General features: G+C 42.9%; 1 protein-coding gene across 2 annotated transcripts in view; it reads right to left on the reverse strand.

Annotated features, from left to right (window-relative positions):
- Positions 1-2,363: 2,363 nt before the first annotated feature.
- LOC149817773 (uncharacterized) overlaps positions 2,364-23,122 on the reverse strand; it is a 35,203-nt gene continuing 14,444 nt past the window's right edge. The window contains exons 6-7 of one of the 2 annotated variants that reach the window (XM_089985035.1): positions 3,452-3,540; positions 2,364-3,374 (exon numbers count right to left, since the gene is read on the reverse strand). In XM_089985035.1, coding sequence (XP_089841161.1) covers positions 2,636-3,374; positions 3,452-3,540 — 828 coding nt within the window. In that variant the 3' untranslated portion in view covers positions 2,364-2,635. The remainder of the gene's footprint in view (positions 3,375-3,451; positions 3,541-23,122) is intronic. The other variant, XM_089985036.1, reaches the window with a different exon arrangement.

Below are 23,122 nucleotides of genomic sequence, written 5' to 3' on the forward strand. Positions count from 1 at the left end.
TAACTAGATAAGTTTCAGAAAAATGGTCTGTATCTCTTAGATAACAAATCAAATAAATAAGAACACGGATTTTATCATGAACTATACCTCCAAAACTTAAGTTTTGTGTATTTATTAGATTAAATTAAATATGTTTCATGAGAGATATGCCTATTGTAAACAACAAGAGGTATAGAATGCTTGTGTTAAATACACTGTTTTGATGATTTCATGGTTATGGATATTACAAGGTCATGAATTATATGAAAGAAAAATTGAATTTTTGCGGTTCTGCAAAACCCTTCTAATGTTATATGAACACTCTTGAAATGGTGTGCTTGAGACATGCCATATGGTTGCATGATCGGCAGGGTATGATGCATACACCCTAATTAAGAAATTGATGAATAAAATAGTTCAAGTACTCAGCTCAAATGTGAGCCATAATTCTGAGAATTTTGTTGGTGTCATTGGGCACTAGGTTAGTAATGTGCATACATTTGAACACCCCGAGTGTGGGTTGAGATTTTTTAAAAATCTCCTGTGGTGCAATGAATTGCATAAAGAAACAAATAGAAATTTAAAATATGCACTTATAACCTAACTGCGGGATTCTGGGTATACCTGAAAGATGGTATATATTACCGTATTTTTAAGGTTCTGGGTATACCTGAAAGATAATGTATGTTACGAGACCCATGTTTTACCTTTGAGAGGGCAGATGGTACAAGCTTCGTGGGACAATTACATTTTTGTGAGAGTGAGACATCTCACTCGGTCCCCAATCTTCGGACTTAGGGGGCCAGGACTACCAATGCGTCATATGTGGTAGATCCAAGTTTTTTGCAGAAGTTTCCTGGGTGCATCCAAATTCTAGTTTTACCATTGGAGAGTTCTCTCTCAGTTGTGAACCGTCTCATTTAGATATTCGTACGACTAGTCACATGGGGTATTAATTGGAAAAACATAACATATCCTCGTGTGGTCTCGGTTCATTCTGATGTTGAATGCCTATGCGTACCAACATGATAATTAATAAGAAAAACATAAAGTCAGTCCACTTTTAAAGGTTGTTAAGTACACTCAATGCTTGAAGTTGCAATTGTTATAATATAAATGAGTCATTCATGTGGTGCATAGCTACATCAAAGTTTTTCTTCATATTTTAATTATTATAATATAATTATAAATCTGGTATTAGATGCATAGTTTCATTAATGCTTTCACCATGAGTTGGTTGTATTACATGAATTTTAACATTTCATTATTAATATGTGAATGTATTGCATATATACCTATGTACACATGACACTGAGCATATTCATATGGATACAATGCTTCCTACTCAGACGGGGGTGTAGTCCGACTCCATTTGAATTATTATTTTTCAAGTAGCGATTAAAGTTATCGAAGCAATTGGAGACGTCACTGCGGGAAAAGCCATGAGATACCATTTTTCTTATGATCCTGCATTAACTCTGATAAACCTTTTGATATTTCATTAATGAGATTGTAATAATTTTGGACATAGCATTTATGGATATTATTAAATATTATTCAAGTATTCTCTGTGTTACCCTGTAACTCGCCCAACTATTAAACCAAATAAGCTAACCGGGATTTCACTGTCTTATTTTAAAAAATTTTATTCCAAATTTTTTGAGTCAATTGGTTGGGGCGTTACCTCACACAGAAAGACCCAACTACAGTTGGACTGTTTTAGACTTCTTGAATGAAGAGTCCTTTCTTGCAGTCATCTAGATAATAAAGATCCACCTCAGCATGTGGGCCAATCTGATGAAGATCCATTTTAACATGTGGATCTGTCTGTCAAGAGTCCAGTTCAATCAATTCTGGATCCGTCTTTCTGCACGCCTGGATCTTGATCTCCTTTCATACTTTTGTGGGGGTAGCACTGTAGCTTGTTTCATAAAATTCTTGGTGGCGCTAAAATTGGAACCAACTCATTGACGCATGTATGAGAGAAGAAGAAAACCGCATTCATGTGTGTGAGAGAGAGAGACTGAGTGAGTGGGGAACCAACAGTTGAAAGAAGAATACATTATTCCTGCATTCATGCACCCGAATACAGCTCCACTACCAAAAGATGAGCGCGTCACTACATCGACACCAAATCGGTTCCACTCATCCCCTAGCTATGTCATCCATGTCTTCGTCCCCCTCCTTGGGATTTCATCGATGCAAGTTTGTTCTGATCAAACCAGACTCCATGGATATGATTTAACACCATTCATTTAATGAAGATCAACATTTAAATCGCCCAAATCCGACTTGTGTGCAGGATTTTTGACTAGTAAAAAATCAAAGGTTGACAAATATACAGAACCTGTAAACGCACATGCAGTACCTTCCCCAAAATATTCAAATAGTGATAACAATTATTTAATAGCTTGTTTATGACACAAGCATATACATCAGCAGTATTATACTCCAAGAAAAGTGTATAACGCTTCAACACAAAACTTTCAGTTCATTATTTTTGAAACTTCGGTGCTCCAAACCACGCAGCAAGTGCATCATATAATCTGGCAACTTCGGATGAATGTGATCATATCAGTAGTATCAAACCCCAAGAGAAGTGATCATATCCAAAACTTTGTCTGTCTAAAACTTCAAAAATAAAGCATTGAGTTCATTATTTCCGAAACTTCAGTGCTTCAAAACGTGCTGTGAGTGATTCATAATCTGGTAACTTTGGATGAATGTGAGGTAATGATTTTCGTCTTCCATCCTCTGGATTTTCAGTTCCTGGTTGGCTTCCTTTCATTGGCTCAGCAGACAAACGAGGCAACGACGGAGCACATCTGTTGGGTGGCGGCCCTGGCGAGGGGCTGATCTGATGACCAGTATAGGCTTGATTATCATTGAAAGATTTCAAGCCGCCAGATATGCTTTCAAATTCATTATCTTCCTCAGTTTCTGTTTCAGCTCCATCAGAATCATCAAAGAATGGATCATCAGAGGATCTGTTACAACCTGATTGAGGCAAGTTGCAGCTGTGCCTTCTAAGCAATTGCTTATTACCTAAACCAGTAGTAGACTTCTCTTCATCGCTTGGATAATGTGTGTGGCCGATTTTTTGTGGGTCACTTGCTCTGTTGAGAAGGATGTTTTGACCAGCTCTGTAGTTCTGGTTATTTTGAATAGTGTTATCAGGTTCTGAAACATCTGATGTGTAAGATTCAGGGGCTTCCTTTTGCTGAATGCTTGATATGGGCTCAGACATTATCCGAGAAATTCTTTTTTTGAACTGACCTGGGTTCTCACCTGCCAGATAAGCGGCAGCTTGTGCAGCAGCAACTGCTTTGTCAGCATACAGAGCAGCAGCATGAGCAGCTGAGGCTGTGTTTTCAAAATTTTCATCACTGCCGTTCCTGCTAACACAATAGCATGACTTACAATAAAGGAAAGATGGAAAATAAATATATAATGTCAACCTCACAAAAATTACCTGTTTACATGATGATGGGAAATATTGTGATCTGATGACACAACCTTCACTGGCATACTAGTTGCACGGAGAAAACTCGTTGGCCCTTTCTGAGATATGTATCATAATTAGAAACCAGAAAGTATTCAAAATTACAAATTGTACATGCACATATATCCACAATTACTTCTAAATATAATGGGTATTATATCTTCTAGTAGGATTGTAACGCTCCCCCCATCGTGGGGGGGTTACGGAAGGAGAAGGGCGACGCCCCTTCCTCTCCCACGAATCAGATCGTGGGAGAGGAAGCAGGCTACCCCCATTTAATTCAGAAGGTGGGAGGGGGGTAACCGAGCAACCCCATGGCTATAAAAGTCATGGGGGGGGCCTCCTCTCATCTCCCCATTCTAAACGAGCAGAGAGGAAGCGTGAAGGGAGAAGAGAGATAGGAACTCCGCTCGTCACCGACCACCAGGTAAGTTTTTCTCTCTGTCTTTTGATGTTCAACGCAGTGGTCATCGGCAACGGAGGTGTCACCAGCGAGTTGCAGAGATGCAGGAGCAGGGAGAACCCTCTCTGTCTGGCTCTATTAGGGGGGGTCACAGAAGGGGGGTTTCCCTCTGCTTTTGCCGTCGTCAGTGTCTGAAAATGAGGAGGTCTGACCACTGCCCTCGTCATTGCAGGAAAAGAAGAAGAAGAAGAAGAAGAAGAAGAAGAAGAAGAAGAAGAAGAAAAGGGGTTTTCCCCTGCTACCGCTGTTGGGTCGGCAGCCACTGACGATCAGCGAGCGCTGACGGTGCTGCCCTGCTTGCAGGAAGCTGCAACAAGTCCGACGACAGTAGAAGTTGACTATTGCTCGTTGTGATGACAAGCTCGGTCTGCAGTTTCGGCAGGTTGAGTCGGTCATCAGGCTAGATGTGAACCAGCCTCAGTTGGTCGACCAGACCAAGTAGGCTTAGGCTGAAAGTGTCCAGACCAAGCCAAACGAAAAAAAAAAGAAAAGAAATGATGTGTGGATATATGTGTTGTGACAGACCATAACAGTCTATACGGACCGAGTCGGGTCCGAAGTAGTTAGCAGACCGAGTCGGGTTTGTAATGGTGGACCGTTTCTGCCCAGACCGAAGGTGGACCCAATATGGGTTAGACCGACTAAGTCTAGACCGAGACAAACCGGATGCGTGTGCGATTGATTTATCGAATGCGGTGGAAAAATCGAAGTAGCGAAGACTCGATTTTTCCATTACAAATTGGATTTGGGTTTGGATCTCAGTTGTACCCAAAACTCAGATTGGATTCAATTAGACGACCTGGTTTAGATCCAGACAAACCCTTTTCAAGCAGAATATCGAATCCATGATCCAAATCATAGTTGAGTTGATGACCTAAGTGGTCAAATTCTATTATGGATGTGGATCTTAATATAACATGATGTAAAGAGGACATAAGAGTCATTGAAAGAGCAAAAAAGACCATTTTGCCTTGATACGTCTACACAGCATACAAAGCATAGCTAAGTGCCCCGAAGTCAGATCCATGTGATTCTTGAATCCATGGATTCTACTGCTTGAGTAGAGTCTATTAGTAGGGGATGTGTGAACAAACTCTGAAAGAATGGAGTCAGAGTTGACAATTAAGTTTAAGGGTGTTTTGGTAATTTTGATGATATGAGGTATTCGTTGTTTTCAGATCAAGGGTTGCGATTGGAATTTAAGCGTTCCAGGTAAGTGAACATTTGCAAATTCCTCCTTAGTTGATTAAAACACATGCTAATTAGTGTAGGCATCTTTATATATGATTCCATGTGCTTCAAGTATGCTAGTTTTGTTTATTGTAAAGAGACATTGTTTTGCATGCCTAGGAATCTATAAAGTTCAAGTATGATGCTTAAACCTGATCATGCATATTTTCTGAGTTATGAAATAAATGTGGCATGACATGATTGCATGTATGAGATTGATGTGTTACGTGAAAATTGAGGATAGAGTTCCAAAGTCTCAAGGTAGGTATTACCTTGGGGATATGTCACGCTTATGCCTTGGGAGGGGCATTGTAAGGGTCGTGAATTAATCTGTGGTGGGTTACCATCCTTAACAGTTCAGACATGTCATCATGTGTTAAAAAGTAATTAGTGGACATACATTGAGGATTGTATAACACACTAAATTCAAGATGTGAATGTTGAATAAAAGTTGTCTATAGGATGACCACCCAGTGTATGATGGGAACTCTACTAGAAGGCATGGTCTGGGGCAATGTTGAGGTGTGTACCTCTTAAACAACCTGGGAATATCTCAGACGTTTCTAGGTGACCCTTAGGGGTTAAAACATTGCCCACTAGACACATGTAGGACGTAGCATGAACCACAAAACCTTGGGGACAAGTATAGCTCCTTGAGACACCTTAGGGGCAGGTATAGCCACCCTGGCTCTTCGGCTAGCTACCGTTTGAGTCTTCTTGCTCCCGACTTGCAACCGGAGAGCTGCTGCAGCAACTGTGTCCGTAGTCTGGGCCGGTTTGGACTACGTTGTTTGTGAGTGGTTCATAAGTCTGGCCAACATTGTAGACTCTGAGTTGTCTACATGGGTTGCTACGCCCGAGGAGGCTATGTCCGGAATAGCCAATTAGAATAGAAGAGTTGTTTGAAATGATAATAGAGATGCGATAAAGGGGGTAAAACTCATAACTAACATGTGTGCATAAGTAGCAAACTAAACTAAGACTAGGAGCTTAGAGCTCACTACAGTTGCAACGGTCGTGTCTATTTGTAAATGGAATCTTACTGGGTTGTAGACTCACCCCCTTCTTTTGGTTGAAACTGTAGGTTCAGGGACTGCTGCCACCACTCTCAGGACTTAGTACGATTCTGCCACATCAGCCACATCAGAAGTATGGTTGTCTTTTACTTTTATTCTGCTTTTGTCTTTGGATGGTTATGCTATTGTAAATGGATGTATGGACCTTCAAGTATTGAATAAAAAAAAAAAAAATTCCGACACGATTTTGAGCTGTTTTTGAGATTATTGAGTAATTTCCCTCTGGGAACTAACGTCCACGAACCCGGGCTCGAGAGGGCCCCGGATCGGGTCGTTACAAGTGGTATCAAAGCCAAGTTTCAATAAGAAAAATTGGATTGTAGAGGAAGATTTTGTTAGAATTTGAATTAAGTTGAAGGTCCTAAAAGAACGATAATTACAACCATCCAAAGGAATATGTGGCAAAAGAGTCATAGGAAGGTCCTAAACTTATGAGGGTCTCTTGTTAGCAGGAATGAATATTAACAATGATAGTGGCAACGAGAGCGACCGTAGAGGCGGTAGGAACTCTGGGAGGCAGAGGCATCATGAGGTGATCCAAACGGATCAGATGGTTGCCGTTCTTTCGCTCTTCGTGACAGCCATGATGGACGTCACCAGGGCAATGGGGAGTATGACACCTCCCGTTCTTTCTCCAGCCCCAGTTTCAGTCATAATCAACAACTGGGGGTACAATGATCGAGAGGAAGAGGTAGCACCACCCAAAAAAGGAAGCGGGGGCGGAAGTATAGAAAACAGAGCGATTCTAGTGTCCTTTAGACTACTAGGAGGGATATAGACGATGGCAGGCGGGTCAATAGGGCTAGTTTCAGACGCGGCTTTCTTAACGGCAAGGTTATCGGAAAGGCTTGTGGGTATTGAACTAGACGGACCGCTCATTAAAGGCCAACAGAGCAAATCGGACAACCTTAATGTAAGAGGATAGTCTCAGAAAATGCAAACACAGGTAACACTAACAGCCTTAGGCTTCACGAGACACCTTCTCAACGCCTTAGCTTATGGAAACCGGTGAGGATTTTCCTAACTCTCAATACAGTAGGGTCGTACTACAAGCTCTGATACCAAAAAGGAAGCGGGGGCGGAAGTATAGAAAACCCTTGTCAGCGACAAGGTTTCTTGTAATTGACTCCCATATGGAGAAAACGTCATGAAATAAGCCGATCTGTTGGGGGATCACAAAGATCGCACCTTGGGTTTGCTTCGCAGAGGGTAGATCCCACATCTCATTGTTGGATCCTCTCTTAAATTTTGTTTTGCTACTTGAAGCTCCTTCGAAATGAGGAATTATAGGAGGAGTCTGACCTGTAGCAGGAGGATATCCAGGTTGGTTCATGGCAGTATCCTGCTGTGCAGGATTATAAATGGATGAACCTTCTGATGTTGTGGCCGCAGCAACGGCCTTCTTCAAATGTGAGAAGGTTGGATAATCCAACTCTTCTTCAAGCGCAAATGTCTTTTCTCCGGCGAACGGGTTAATAAAATCATCTTCATCGCCGTAAGAATCCCACTTTGGCCCTTCATCAACTTGAGCACTTTGAGCCGCCAAATAATTGTGATAACTCTCGAAATCGTCATCATTGTCCTCTGAGAAGAATGCTAATATGTGCTCAGTCTGAAACTAGCCCTATTGACCCGCCTGCCATCGTCTATATCCCTCCTAGTAGTCTAAAGAACACTGGAATCGCTCTGACCTCCCTTGCAAAACAAGGGAATTCTATTGTTCAGTTGCTCACTCAAGTGCTAAGCAATCAAGTTGCGTTAGCTACCTCTATCGCTGAACTAAAGAAACTCAGTACTCAGACGGAGTCCAAGGAAGACGAGATTATAAAAGAACTTGCTGAGAAGTTCAAGGGTCTTACCGTTTCTGAAAAGAAAGGTAAGTTCAAGGTCTTCAAGGATCCCTATACCATCCGAAGCGACGAGATAAAGAAGATCAAACAGTGATGGATCGTCGTCCTGCTGCTATTGCCAACGCTCCATCAACGTCTTCTTCCAAAACTGAGTTTGAGGACCAGATCAGAGATTACAGATCTGGTCAAAGGCGTTTACATAACCTCCAGAGAGGGGTTAACAGATTCCTACACCGGCGACCACATCTGGAAATTTTGGAGTCACAACTCCAACCAGAACAACAGTTGCGCCGATCTCTACGGGAACGTTCAAATATGGTACCTGCTGAGGTACTATACAATTCCCGACAGGATACAACCCAGCATCGGGTGTATCAGCACTTGTCGGAAGAAGCCATCTCCTGCCTGGACGGTCAGCAGGTTGATCGTTTGTTCATACAGCCAGAAAGCTATCAGGATTTACGAAGAAGCAATCTTCGCTTCATCCACATCGGCCTGGCTCAAGTGAGGCTTCAGATTCTGCACTGGATGGATGAGGGCACACAGGCTCTCATAGTTTTTCGTGATACAAGGTGGCAAAACGACCAAGCGGTCTTTGCTACCATGGAGGTGGACCTTTCCAGAGGACGTCAAATAACTTTCATTGTGCCTGACACAATCATGACGTTAAGGGACTTCTATCACCACTTCCAAATCTCTATAAGAACCAGGGGTTACCAAAATTGGCGAAACGGTGAGGCCAACCTCATCGTCACCCGAGGTCTAATTGGGAGATTGTCTAACACTCCCAACATGGCGTTCGCCTACCAGATCAGTCATGTTACTGATTATCTGAACAGCCATGGAGTCACTGCGCTCCCCGGACGGAGACTCACAAATCAAGGTGCTCAGAGCCTTGATTGGATCATTTCTGACTCGATAGTGGTACCGCCACCATCCACCCCAAATGAATCTACGACATCTAACCTAATAGATGGTCGTGTATCCGTCAGGTTCTCAAATTATACTCAGGAACCTGAAGAAGAAGAAACTGAGCACATATTAGCATTCTTCTCAGAGGACAGTGATGACGATTTCGAGAGTTATCACAATTATTTGGCGGCTCAAAGTGCTCAAGTTGATGAAGGGCCAAAGTGGGATTCTTACGGCGATGAAGATGATTTTATTAACCCGTTCGCCGGAGAAAAGACATTTGCCCTTGAAGAAGAGTTGGATTATCCAACCTTCTCACATTTGAAGAAGGTCGTTGCTGCGGCCACAACATTAGAAGGTTCATCCATTTATAATCCTGCACAGCAGGATACTGCCATGAACCAACCTGGATATCCTCCTACTACAGGTCAGACTCCTCCTATAATTCCTCATTTCGAAGGAGCTTCAAGTAGCAAAACAAAATTTAAGAGAGGATCCAACAATGAGATGTGGGATCTACCCTCTGCACTATTGACATTGTATGATAGAAACATGTTTAATTATTTTACTTGCACGTGAACCTGTTATCGTGTTAATTTTCCATTAGAAATAGCATTTTAGTCATTCTAATTATGAGTAGTTGCTATTTTAGGTTTCTTGTTCTTACATTGAAAATCTCAACAAATTAAACCAATGTCAAGATTTCACTGCTACTTTATTTTTATGACAGTGAAGTTTATTCATCGCATTAATTGGTTGATTGTGATGCTCGACATAAAAAAAAAACTTGGAAGATTCATAAAATCATCATTAAACAAAGATTAATTTTGCATGATCTAACCGTAATAAACTAAACTAAACGTATAACTAAAGATTTCAGCAGGGAGGTTTCACTCTAATTACTCACATTAAACAAAGATTAATGATTCCCGCCCCAACCTAATCAAACATAATCAAGAAACGGGAAGAAGGGAGCTCACCTGCAGCATCTTCCAGGGGGAGTTGGGCCAGGCGACGGGATCCGCGACGCTCACGGCGGCGACGGTTCCGGTGCACCAGCTCGTCCTCGACGAGTCCTCCGTCTCCATCTGCATCCTGAACTTCATCCCCGCCGTCCACCTCACCTTCATCGCCTCCTCCACCGCCTCCGCCCTCACGCAGAACTCCGGCATCCCCGCCCGCGGATAGTACACCGCCTCGAACGCCCGGCCGGACGCCGCCCTGACGGCCGCCTCCTCCACCGATGCCGCCGAGACCCGTCCCTTCCTACGCCAAAACCCCAGGCTTCCGGCCGACGACGATGACGACGACAGTTGCGGTGACGGTTGATCTGCCTCCTCCGGCGGCGACCTCCTCTAGTCCTTGAACGGCGTGTTCCACCGCAACGCCTCGCTGCCGCCCCCCGGGCCGGAGGAGCGGCGGACGCCCAACAGATCGGCTTATTTCATGACGTTTTCTCCAGATGGGAGTCAATTACAAGAAACCTTGTCGCTGACAAGGGTTTCACGGACGCACGAGATAAAGCGGATTTTATCGAAAATCTGCTAGGAGAAATCGAGAAGCTGATACAGTGGAGGATGAAGTATCAAAATGAGTATGAACATCTCATAACCACCGCTGATGGAAGAGAAAGGACCAATAATATATTGGCCCAGATGAGATTGGTCTTTACGCTTGAAGATCCAGCCCAAGGTACAACGGGTATTCAAGATCAGGCGTACAGAGACTTAGAAAAGCTCTCTTGCAGCAATATTAAGTTTATCGTTCAATACATGAACGATTATCTACACTTGGCTGCAAAGACAGGGAGAGTATGGATCTCCGATGAAATTTCGGAGAAATTCTGGATGAAGATGCCTGGTGATCTAGGAAGCCGCATCAAGAAAGGATTTGATGAGCGATATCCGACTGTAAAAATCGGATTAGTTCCTAGAATCCTATATGCATACCAGTATCTGGAGCAGGAATGCAAGGATGCTGCATTTAAGAGGTCTCTAAAGAACTTATCTTTCTGCTCCCAAATACCCATTCCAGGGTATTATAAAGAATCCAGAGAGAAGAAGAAGTATGGGCTTCGAAAATCTTCCACGTACAAAGGGAAGCCCCATCCTTCTCACGCCAGAATTGAAAAGAAGAAGCATTTACTGAGAACCAGAAGATGTAAATGCTATCTATGCGGCAAGGAAGGGCATTTTGCAAGAGAATGCCCTAATGAAAAGAGAAATATCAGGAGGACTGGCATTTTTGAAGGCTTAGAGCTTCCTGATGACTATGAAATTGTATCGGTCAATGAAGGTGAAGCTGTAAGTGACGCCATATTTTCTGTTTCGGAAAATGAAGAAAATGACGAATCTCTGGAGCATCAGTTGCAGACCCTGAGTCTGAACATGATCCGGCGCCTCGGAGATGACAAAGTCGACAGCTACAGACCGAGTATTCTGCTCAAACCAGAGCAGATGGACTGCAACCATGACTGGCAACATAACAAGGTAGTGGAAAACCCAATTTGTTGCTGTTGCAGAATCAAGACAATGAAGAGAGCAAGGATTAATTGCTCTAATTGTGGAGTAGTCGCATGTGGACTCTGCGGTCCACACTATTTCAATCATAATGTGCCTGTTGAACCAATTCAACAAACACCGGAGGAACCTACCAAGTTCCGAAACATCATAAAGGCACAGGTAGACTATATTCAGTGGCTGGAAACTGAAAACAAGCGACTGCAGAAGGAAATCCAGTACCTGAAAGATCAACTACACATCCAAGACCTAGAAAAAGATTTCAAAGAATTAGGTCTGCAGGACAAGGGTAAAGAAACAGCTGAAGATTCAGATGACGTGTTTGTTCTATAGAAAGAACAAACATACGCAGCGGAGTGTGGTGGGGAGAAGACGGGTAAGATCGTTCGAAACCGTCTTTACAATTTAAATGTAAGCTTTGAAATCCCAGGCACCCCCATTTTTGCCGTTAAGGCAATACTTGACACTGGCGCAACAGCTGCATAGACGAAAAGTCTATACTTGCATCTGCATTGGAGGCTAACACATTCACGGTGCAGTTTACTGGTGTAAACTCAAAGCAGAGCGCCAACAAAAAGTTAAAGTATGGGAAGATGGTTATCGGAGATAACAGCTTCAGAATCCCATATACATATGCATTCCCGATGCAACTTGGAGGAGAGATTCAGATGATCATCGGTTGCAACTTCATCAGGGCAATGCAAGGAGGACTAAGAATAGAAGGTGATATAATCACCTTCTACAGAAATGTGACTACGATACAAACGCAGCAAACTGCTCAAATTTCAGCGTTTGTACAAGAAGTAGATGAGCTCGAGTACATGCAACTGCAGGAGGCAGTTATGTACCATTCTGGACCAACTCCAGAGAACTTTCAAAAGAAGTTCTCACCATTAATCCAGAAATTAACGGATGCCGGTTTCATTGGTGAAGATCCGTTAAGGCACTGGTCAAAGAACCAGATAACCTGCAAGATCATCCTGAAGAATGTCGACTTCATAATTGAAGACCGGCCATTAAAGCAGGTAACACCGCAAATGAAAGAATCATTTGCAAAACATGTAGCTGCTCTGTTGCAGCTAGGAGTTATCAGGCCCTCACAAAGCCAGCACAGAACGACTGCGATTATAGTGCATTCGGGAACCACTCAGGACCCGAAAACCGGCGTCGTCAAGAAGGGGAAAGAGCACATGGTATTCAACTATAAGCGCTTGAATGATAACACGGAGAAGGATCAGTACTTACTGCCAGGAAACAACTCCATCATCAAGAAGGTTGCGGGAAGTAAGATCTACTCCAAATTCGATCTAAAAAGCGGATTTCATCAGGTGATGATGGATTTATCATCAATACCACTAACCGCTTTTTGGGTTCCACAGGGCCTATATGAATGGCTTGTTATGCCATTTGGATTAAAGAATGCTCTGGCCGTCTTCCAAAGGAAGATGGACAACTGCTTCAAAGGAACTGAAGAGTTCATAGCAGTTTATATTGACGACATCCTGGTGTTTTCACAGTCAGAAGACGCCCATGCAAAGCACCTTCGAATTCTCTTGGAGAAATGTCAACAGCATGGTTTAGTCCTGAGTCCAACAAAGATGACCATTGGACAGAAAAGGATGGAGTTTCTTGGAGCAATAATCGGAGAAGGCAACATCCACCTTCAGCCTAACATTATCAAGAAAATTCTTGATAAATCGGATGTCGAATTAAACACCAAGGCTGGTATGAGATCATGGTTAGGAATTTTAAATTATGCAAGAAATTTTATTCCTAATCTTGGTAAATTGCTAGCACCCCTGTACGGAAAAACAAGTCCGACAGGAGAAAGGAAGATGAACGAACAAGATTGGAAACTTGTTCGTCAGATTAAAGAACAGGTACAAAACCTGCCGCCATTATCCATTCCACCACCAAAATGTTACATGGTGCTTGAGGCGGATGGATGCATGGAAGGATGGGGAGGGGTCATTAAGTGGAAACCACAAAAGTATGACCCAAAAACTATGGAAAGGTCGTGCGCTTATGCAAGCGGCAAATTCGATCCCCCTAAGTCATCAATTGATGCAGAGATACACGCAGTAATGAATAGCTTGGAGAGTCTCAAGCTATACTACTTGGAGCATGAAGAATTACTGATCAGAACAGACTGTCAAACCATCATCAGCTTCTTCAACAAGACGAACGTGAACAAACCATCAAGAGTTCGATGGATCGCGTTCGTAGACTTCATTACTGGTTTGGGCATCAATGTCCTGTTCGAACACATTGATGGGAAGGAGAACGTGTTAGCAGACACGTTGTCAAGGATGATCACCGTGATCATCAAAGAAAAGGGATGTTATTCGGATGAAAAATTAACTGTTATTAACAAATTTTCTGATTTTTCACAGGAATGGAGTTCCAGAACATCCCCATCACATCAGATGATGAAGGAAGCCCATCTTCTGGGCGATCAAGTGATAACCTTGTTGCAAAATACAAGGTCACTATGGACAAGCTCCACCCACCCAAAATATTTGGGCGAACGGACTCTACGCGACATAGAGCGCACCACACATCAGCAAGTGGAGGAGGAAGCCCTAGAACGTGTGATCAAGATACAGGAGATCAAGTTAGAAGCCTGTATCAACAGTTCTACCCGGGATAACTACTGGGGCGACATCCGTGGAATCATCCAGCAGTCATTGGCCAAAATCAAAGAAATTACTGCAGAACTGGGCAAAATCATGTCCAGAAATGAAAAAGTGATGATTTGACCTCTGGAGCCCACCCCACTTGGCTTGTTGTAATAATTCGCCAAAAGGCGAATAACTTTTTAAATTTGTCGTTTGTAATAATTCGCCTGCGAGCGAATCTCTTTTAGTTTTTGTCGTGTTGCTGCATTATTGCAGCATCTTCTGTTTTTTCAGATTTTGTCGTGACATTGCATTATTGCAGTCACTTTTGGTTTGTCGCATCTTTGCATTATTGCAAAGTGCTTTTGTATTATTGTACTGCAGTGCGCAGTACAATTATTAAAGTAATGCGTAGCCACTACGCAAAGGTGCAATACAATTATTGCATTACCCACCTCGAGAGGTTATATATAGCCTCTCAGTTTGTTTTGAAAAGCATCAGAGCGAGCTCCGAACGAGCCTTCCTCTTGCTTTTCCAGTCTCCAGTCTTCTAGTCCTGTAAGTCCCTTTCTTCTTCAACCTTATGAAATAAAGCTTATAGTTTGTTAAATTGTCTCTGTGTTTTAGTCTCTGTGTGTTTTCTATACTTCCGCCCCCGCTTCCTTTTTTTGATACCAAAAAGGAAGCGGGGGCGGAAGTATAGAAAACACACACAGAGACTAAAACACAGAGACAATTTAACAAACTATAAGCTTTATTTCATAAGGTTGAAGAAGAAAGGGACTTACAGGACTAGAAGACTGAAGACTGGAAAAGCAAGAGGAAGGCTCGTTCGGAGCTCGCTCTGATGCTTTTCAAAACAAACTGAGAGGCTATATATAACCTCTCGAGGTGGGTAATGCAATAATTGTATTGCACCTTTGCGTAGTGGCTACGCATTACTTTAATAATTGTACTGCGCACTGCAGTACAATAATACAAAAGCACTTTGCAATAATGCAAAGATGCGACAAACCAAAAGTGACTGCAATAATGCAATGTCACGACAAAATCTGAAAAAACAGAAGATGCTGCAATAATGCAGCAACACGACAAAAACTAAAAGAGATTCGCTCGCAGGCGAATTATTACAAACGACAAATTTAAAAAGTTATTCGCCTTTTGGCGAATTATTACAACAAGCCAAGTGGGTGGGCTCCAGAGGTCAAATCATCACTTTTTCATTTCTGGACATGATTTTGCCCAGTTCTGCAGTAATTTCTTTGATTTTGGCCAATGACTGCTGGATGATTCCACGGATGTCGCCCCAGTAGTTATCCCGGGTAGAACTGTTGATACAGGCTTCTACTTGATCTCCTGTATCTTGATCACACGTTCTAGGGCTTCCTCCACTTGCTGATGTGCGATGCGCTCTATGTCGTGTAGAGCACCGCTAAGTCGGCTGCATTCCTCCATGGACCTTCCTGGATCTGTTCGCCCAAATATTTTGGGTGGGTGGAGCTTGTCTATGGTGACCTTGTATTTTGCAATAAGGTTATCACTTGATCGCCCAGAAGATGGGCTTCCTTCATCATCTGATGTGATGGGGATGTTCTAGAACTCCATTCCTGTGAAAAATCAGAAAATTTGTTAATAACAGTTAATTTTTCATCCAAAAAACATCCATTTTCTTTGATGATCACGGTGATCATCCTTGACAACGTGTCTGCTAACACGTTCTCCTTCCCATCAATGTGTTCGAACAGGACATTGATGCCCAAACCAGTAATGAAGTCTACGAACGCGATCCATCGAACTCTTGATGGTTTGTTCACGTTCGTCTTGTTGAAGAAGCTGATGATGGTTTGACAGTCTGTTCTGATCAGTAATTCTTCATGCTCCAAGTAGTATAGCTTGAGACTCTCCAAGCTATTCATTACTGCGTGTATCTCTGCATCAATTGATGACTTAGGGGGATCGAATTTGCCGCTTGCATAAGCGCACGACCTTTCCATAGTTTTTGGGTCATACTTTTGTGGTTTCCACTTAATGACCCCTCCCCATCCTTCCATGCATCCATCCGCCTCAAGCACCATGTAACATTTTGGTGATGGAATGGATAATGGCGGCAGGTTCTGTACCTGTTCTTTAATCTGACGAACAAGTTTACAATCTTGTTCGTTCATCTTCCTTTCTCCTGTCAGACTTGTTTTTCCGTACAGGGGTGCTAGCAATTTACCAAGATTAGGAATAAAATTTCTTGTATAATTTAAAATTCCTAACCATGATCTCATACCAGCCTTGGTGTTTAATTCGACATCCGATTTATCAAGAATTTTCTTGATAATGTTAGGCTGAAGGTGGATGTCGCCTTCTCCGATTATTGCTCCAAGAAACTCCATCCTTTTCTGTCCAATGGTCATCTTTGTTGGACTCAGGACTAAACCATGTTGTTGACATTTCTTCAAGAGAATTCGAAGGTGCTTTGAATGGGCATCTTCTGACTGTGAAAACACCAGGATGTCGTCAATGTAAACTGCTATGAACTCTTCAGTTCCTTTGAAGAAGTTGTCCATCTTCCTTTGGAAGACGGCCGGAGCATTCTTTAATCCAAATGGCATAACAAGCCATTCATATAGGCCCTGTGGAACCCAAAAAGCGGTTAGTGGTATTGATGATAAATCCATCATCACCTGATGAAATCCGCTTTTTAGATCGAATTTGGAGTAGATCTTACTTCCTGCAACCTTCTTGATGATGGAGTTGATTCCGGGCAGTGAGTACTGATCCTTCTCTGTGTTATCATTCAAGCGCTTATAGTTGAATACCATGCGCTCTTTCCCCTTCTTGACGATGCCGGTTTTCGGGTCCTGAGTGGTTCCCACAGTCGTTCTGTGCTGGCTTTGTGAGGGCCTGATAACTCCTAGCTGCAACATGTTTTGCAAATGATTCTTTCATTTGCGGTGTTACCTGCTTTAATGGCCGGTCTTCAATTATGAAGTCGGCATTCTTCAGGATGATCTTGCAGGTTATCTGGTTCTTTGACCAGTGCCTTAACGGATCTTCACCAATGAAACCGGCATCCGTTAATTTCTGGATTAATGGTGAGAACTTCTTTTGGAAGTTCTCTGGAGTTGGTCCAGAATGGTACATAACTGCCTCCTGCAGTTGCATGTACTCGAGCTCATCTACTTCTTGTACAAACGCTGAAATTTGAGCAGTTTGCTGCGTTTGTATCGTAGTCACATTTCTGTAGAAGGTGATTATATCACCTTCTATTCTTAGTCCTCCTTGCATTGCCCTGATGAAGTTGCAACCGATGATCATCTGAATCTCTCCTCCAAGTTGCATCGGGAATGCATGTGTATGGGATTCTGAAGCTGTTATCTCCGATAACCATCTTCCCATACTTTAACTTTTTGTTGGCGCTCTGCTTTGAGTTTACACCAGTAAACTGCACCGTGAATGTGTTAGCCTCCAATGCAGATGCAGGTATAGACTTTTCGTCTATGCAGCATGTTGTTGCGCCAGTGTCAAGTATTGCCTTAACGGCAAAAATGGGGGTGCCTGGGATTTCAAAGCTTACATTTAAATTGTAAAGACGGTTTCGAACGATCTTACCCGTCTTCTGCCCACCACACTCCGCTGCGTATGTTTGTTCTTTCTATAAAACAAACACGTCATCTGAATCTTCAGCTGTTTCTTTACCCTTGTCCTGCAGACCTAATTCTTTGAAATCTTTTTCTAGGTCTTGGATGAGTAGCTGATCTTTCAGGTACTGGATTTCCTTCTGCAGTCGCTTGTTTTCAGTTTCCAGCCACTGAATATAGTCTACTTGTGCCTTTATGATGTTTCGGAACTTGGTAGGTTCCTCCGGTGTTTGTTGAATTGGTTCAACAGGCACATTATGATTGAAATAGTGTGGACCGCAGAGTCCACATGCGACTACTCCACAATTAGAGCAATTAATCCTTGCTCTCTTCATTGTCTTGATTCTGCAACAGCAACAAATTGGGTTTTCCACTACCTTGTTATGTTGCCAGTCATGGTTGCAGTCCATCTGCTCTGGTTTGAGCAGAATACTCGGTCTGTAGCTGTCGACTTTGTCATCTCCGAGGCGCCGGATCATGTTCAGACTCAGGGTCTGCAACTGATGCTCCAGAGATTCGTCATTTTCTTCATTTTCCGAAACGGAAAATATGGCGTCACTTACAGCTTCACCTTCATTGACCGATACAATTTCATAGTCATCAGGAAGCTCTAAGCCTTCAAAAATGGCAGTCCTCCTGATATTTCTCTTTTCATTAGGGCATTCTCTTGCAAAATGCCCTTCCTCGCCGCATAGATAGCATTTACATCTTCTGGTTCTCAGTAAATGCTTCTTCTTTTCAATTCTGGCGTGAGAAGGATGGGGCTTCTCTTTGTACGTGGAAGATTTTCGAAGCCCATACTTCTTCTTCTCTCTGGATTCTTTATAATACCCTGGAATGGGTATTTGGGAGCAGAAAGATAAGTTCTTTAGAGACCTCTTAAATGCAGCATCCTTGCATTCCTGCTCCAGATACTGGTATGCATATAGGATTCTAGGAACTAATCCGATTTTTACAGTCGGATATCGCTCATCAAATCCTTTCTTGATGCGGCTTCCTAGATCACCAGGCATCTTCATCCAGAATTTCTCCGAAATTTCATCGGAGATCCATACTCTCCCTGTCTTTGCAGCCAAGTGTAGATAATCGTTCATGTATTGAACGATAAACTTAATATTGCTGCAAGAGAGCTTTTCTAAGTCTCTGTACGCCTGATCTTGAATACCCGTTGTACCTTGGGCTGGATCTTCAAGCGTAAAGACCAATCTCATCTGGGCCAATATATTATTGGTCCCTTCTCTTCCATCAGCGGTGGTTATGAGATGTTCATACTCATTTTGATACTTCATCCTCCACTGCACCCATATCAGCTTCTTGATTTCTCCTAGCAGATTTTCGATAAAATCCGCTTTATCTCGTGCGTCCGTGAAACCCTTGTCAGCGACAAGGTTTCTTGTAATTGACTCCCATCTGGAGAAAACGTCATGAAATAAGCCGATCTGTTGGGGGATCACAAAGATCCCACCTTGGGTTTGCTTCGCAGAGGGTAGATCCCACATCTCATTGTTGGATCTTCTCTTAAATTTTGTTTTGCTACTTGAAGCTCCTTCGAAATGAGGAATTATAGGAGGAGTCTGACCTGTAGCAGGAGGATATCCAGGTTGGTTCATGGCAGTATCCTGCTGTGCAGGATTATAAATGGATGAACCTTCTGATGTTGTGGCCGCAGCAACGGCCTTCTTCAAATGTGAGAAGGTTGGATAATCCAACTCTTCTTCAAGGGCAAATGTCTTTTCTCCGTCGAACGGGTTAATAAAATAATCTTCATCGCCGTAAGAATCCCACTTTGGCCCTTCATCAACTTGAGCACTTTAAGCCGCCAAATAATTGTGATAACTCTCGAAATCGTCATCACTGTCCTCTGAGAAGAATGCTAATATGTGCTCAGTTTCTTCTTCTTCAGGTTCCTGAGTATAATTTGAGAACCTGACGGATACACGACCATCTATTAGGTTAGATGTCGTAGATTCATTTGGGGTGGATGGTGGCGGTACCACTGTCGAGTCAGAAATGATCCAATCAAGGCTCTGAGCACCTTGATTTGTGAGTCTCCGTTCGGGGAGCGCAGTGACTCCATGGCTGTTCAGAAAATCAGTAACATGACTGATCTGGTAGGCGAACGCCATGTTGGGAGTGTTAGACAATCTCCTAATTAGACCTCGGGTGACGATGAGGTTGGCCTCACCGTTTCGCCAGTTTTGGTAACCCCTGGTTCTTATAGAGATTTGGAAGTGGTGATAGAAGTCCCTTAACGTCATGATTGTGTCAGGCACAATGAAAGTTATTTGACGTCCTCTGGAAAGGTCCACCTCCATGGTAGCAAAGACCGCTTGGTCGTTTTGCCACCTTGTATCACGAAAAACTATGAGAGCCTGTGTGCCCTCATCCATCCGGTGCAGAATCTGAAGCCTCACTTGAGCCAGGCCGATATGGATGAAGCGAAGATTGCTTCTTCGTAAATCCTGATAGCTTTCTGGCTGTATGAACAAACGATCAACCTGCTGACCGTCCAGGCAGGAGATGACTTCTTCCGACAGGTGCTGATACACCCGATGCTGGGTTGTATCCTGTCGGGAATTGTATAGTACCTCAGCAGGTACCATATTTGAACGTTCCCGTAGAGATCGGCGCAACTGTTGTTCTGGTTGGAGCTGTGACTCCAAAATTTCCAGATGTGGTCGCCGGTGTAGGAATCTGTTATCCCTCTCTGGAGGTTATGTAAACGCCTTTGACCAGATCTGTAATCTCTGATCTGGTCCTCGAACTCAGTTGTGGAAGAAGACGTTGATGGAGCGTTGGCAATAGCAGCAGGACAACGATCCATCACTGTTTGATCTTCTTTATCTCGTCGCTGAGGATGGTATAGGGATCCTTAAGACCTTGAACTTACCTTTCTTTTCAGAAACGGTAAGACCCTTGAACTTCTCAGCAAGTTCTTTTATAATCTCGTCTTCCTTGGACTCCGTCTGAGTATTGAGTTTCTTTAGTTCAGCGACAGAGGTAGCTAACGCAACTTGATTGCTTAGCACTTGAGTGAGCAACCGAACAATAGAATTCCCTTGTTTTGCAAGGGAGGTCAGAGCGATTCCAGTGTCCTTTAGACTACTAGGAGGGATTATAGACGATGGCAGGCGGGTCAATAGGGCTAGTTTCAGACGCGGCTTTCTTAACGGCAGGGTTATCGGAAAGGCTTGCGGGTATTGAACTAGACGGACCGCTCATTAAAGGCCAACAGAGCAAATCGGACAACCTTAATGTAAGAGGATAGTCTCAGAAAATGCAAACACAGGTAACACTAACAGCCTTAGGCTTCACGAGACACCTTCTCAACGCCTTAGCTTCTGGAAACCGGTGAGGATTTTCCTAACTCTCAATACAGTAGGGTCGTACTACAAGCTCTGATACCAAAAAGGAAGCGGGGGCGGAAGTATAGAAAACACACACAGAGACTAAAACACAGAGACAATTTAACAAACTATAAGCTTTATTTCATAAGGTTGAAGAAGAAAGGGACTTACAGGACTAGAAGACTGGAGACTGGAAAAGCAAGAGGAAGACTCGTTCGGAGCTCGCTCTGATGCTTTTCAAAACAAACTGAGAGGCTATATATAACCTCTCGAGGTGGGTAATGCAATAATTGTATTGCACCTTTGCGTAGTGGCTACGCATTACTTTAATAATTGTACTGCGCACTGCAGTACAATAATACAAAAGCACTTTGCAATAATGCAAAGATGCGACAAACCAAAAGTGACTGCAATAATGCAATGTCACGACAAAATCTGAAAAAACAGAAGATGCTGCAATAATGCAGCAACACGACAAAAACTAAAAGAGATTCGCTCGCAGGCGAATTATTACAAACGACAAATTTAAAAAGTTATTCGCCTTTCGGCGAATTATTACAACAAGCCAAGTGGGTGGGCTCCAGAGGTCAAATCATCACTTTTTCATTTCTGGACATGATTTTGCCCAGTTCTGCAGTAATTTCTTTGATTTTGGCCAATGACTGCTGGATGATTCCACGGATGTCGCCCCAGAATCGCCAGGGTCACGAGGACATCCTCCATATAGGCACGTCCGAAGAGGTTCACTGGCAAATCGAGGTGGTAGGGGAGCTGCAGCATGTTGCTCGGGCTGCGACAGGTCTCGTTTCGGCCAATATAGGGCAGGACCGAGCAATACTACCAGTAGCGGGAGAAGTCAGGAGTAACCCGGTGCATCCGGTCATGAGGGTGTACAAGAGTCGATGGCGCAACAAGGTAGAGGCACTAATGTCATGGAGAATGAACAAATAAGAGAATCAGTGCAACCACTTCGAGGAATAGCCTTACTGAGGAGAGGCAGGGGACATATGAATAGGCACACATACTTACGTGCTCTTAGCAACATGGCAGTGCCAGCACCAGTTAGGGTTCCATCAGACTCCGAGGAAGAAGAAGAACCTACTTACACCCCTCGTACCCCGACACCTTAGTGTTTGTTTTGTTTAAATCGTGTAATAAAGGCCTATGGTTGCCTAGTGATAGTAGTAAGTAACGGGTTGTATTACGGAAGAACCCGTGAAAAGTTGTAAAAACGTTGTTATTATTAATAAATAGTAAGTTCTTACGTCAAATGTGCAAACCTGTGTGGGAGCAAGCATGAATTTTAGTAATCACTTTATTCATATTGCAGTATGAGGACTCGTCAAGGAACATCGTACCAGTCAAGAGGTTCTCAAGTAAGCAAGAGACAGGCATGTTAGAAAATGACTTGAAAAACATTGGGTTCAATAATGAACCCATACCTATGCACGTGAAGTGCAAATATACCCATTAAAGGGAAACAACACAAGCACATAATGTGCTAACACATAAAACCCATAAAAAGGGAAAAATATGACATAAAGTCATAAGTTGCATATCATTGAAGAAATAATGGAGAAGGGGTAAAAACCCCGTTACAATGGAGCAAGAGCTCCCTCAAGGATTAAGAAATACAAAGGGGAGAGCCCCTATTTATAACAACAAAAAGGAGCCTTGGAGGGGCTCCACTCATAGACGTTGGAGCCCCTCCAACGGTCACAAATGTGACCGTTGGAAGGGGCCCAACGTCTATTTGAGTGGGCCCCCCAAGGTACCTTTTGGTACTTGAGAAAAAAGAAATAAAAAATAAAAGAAAAAGAAAAATAAAATAAATTACAATCACATTCATAAAGTGAATGTGCGTAAAACAGAGGAAAAGACTAAAATACCCCTACGGCTAAACAAAAGGAAAATATATATTTTATATATATATAAATAGGAGGATACATATACATATATACCATATATGTATATATATCATCTTTTATATATATAAA

This window comes from Nuphar pumila, chromosome 13 (assembly GCF_984573655.1).
Source record: "Nuphar pumila chromosome 13, dmNupPumi1.hap1.1, whole genome shotgun sequence".
Lineage (NCBI taxonomy): Eukaryota > Viridiplantae > Streptophyta > Magnoliopsida > Nymphaeales > Nymphaeaceae > Nuphar > Nuphar pumila.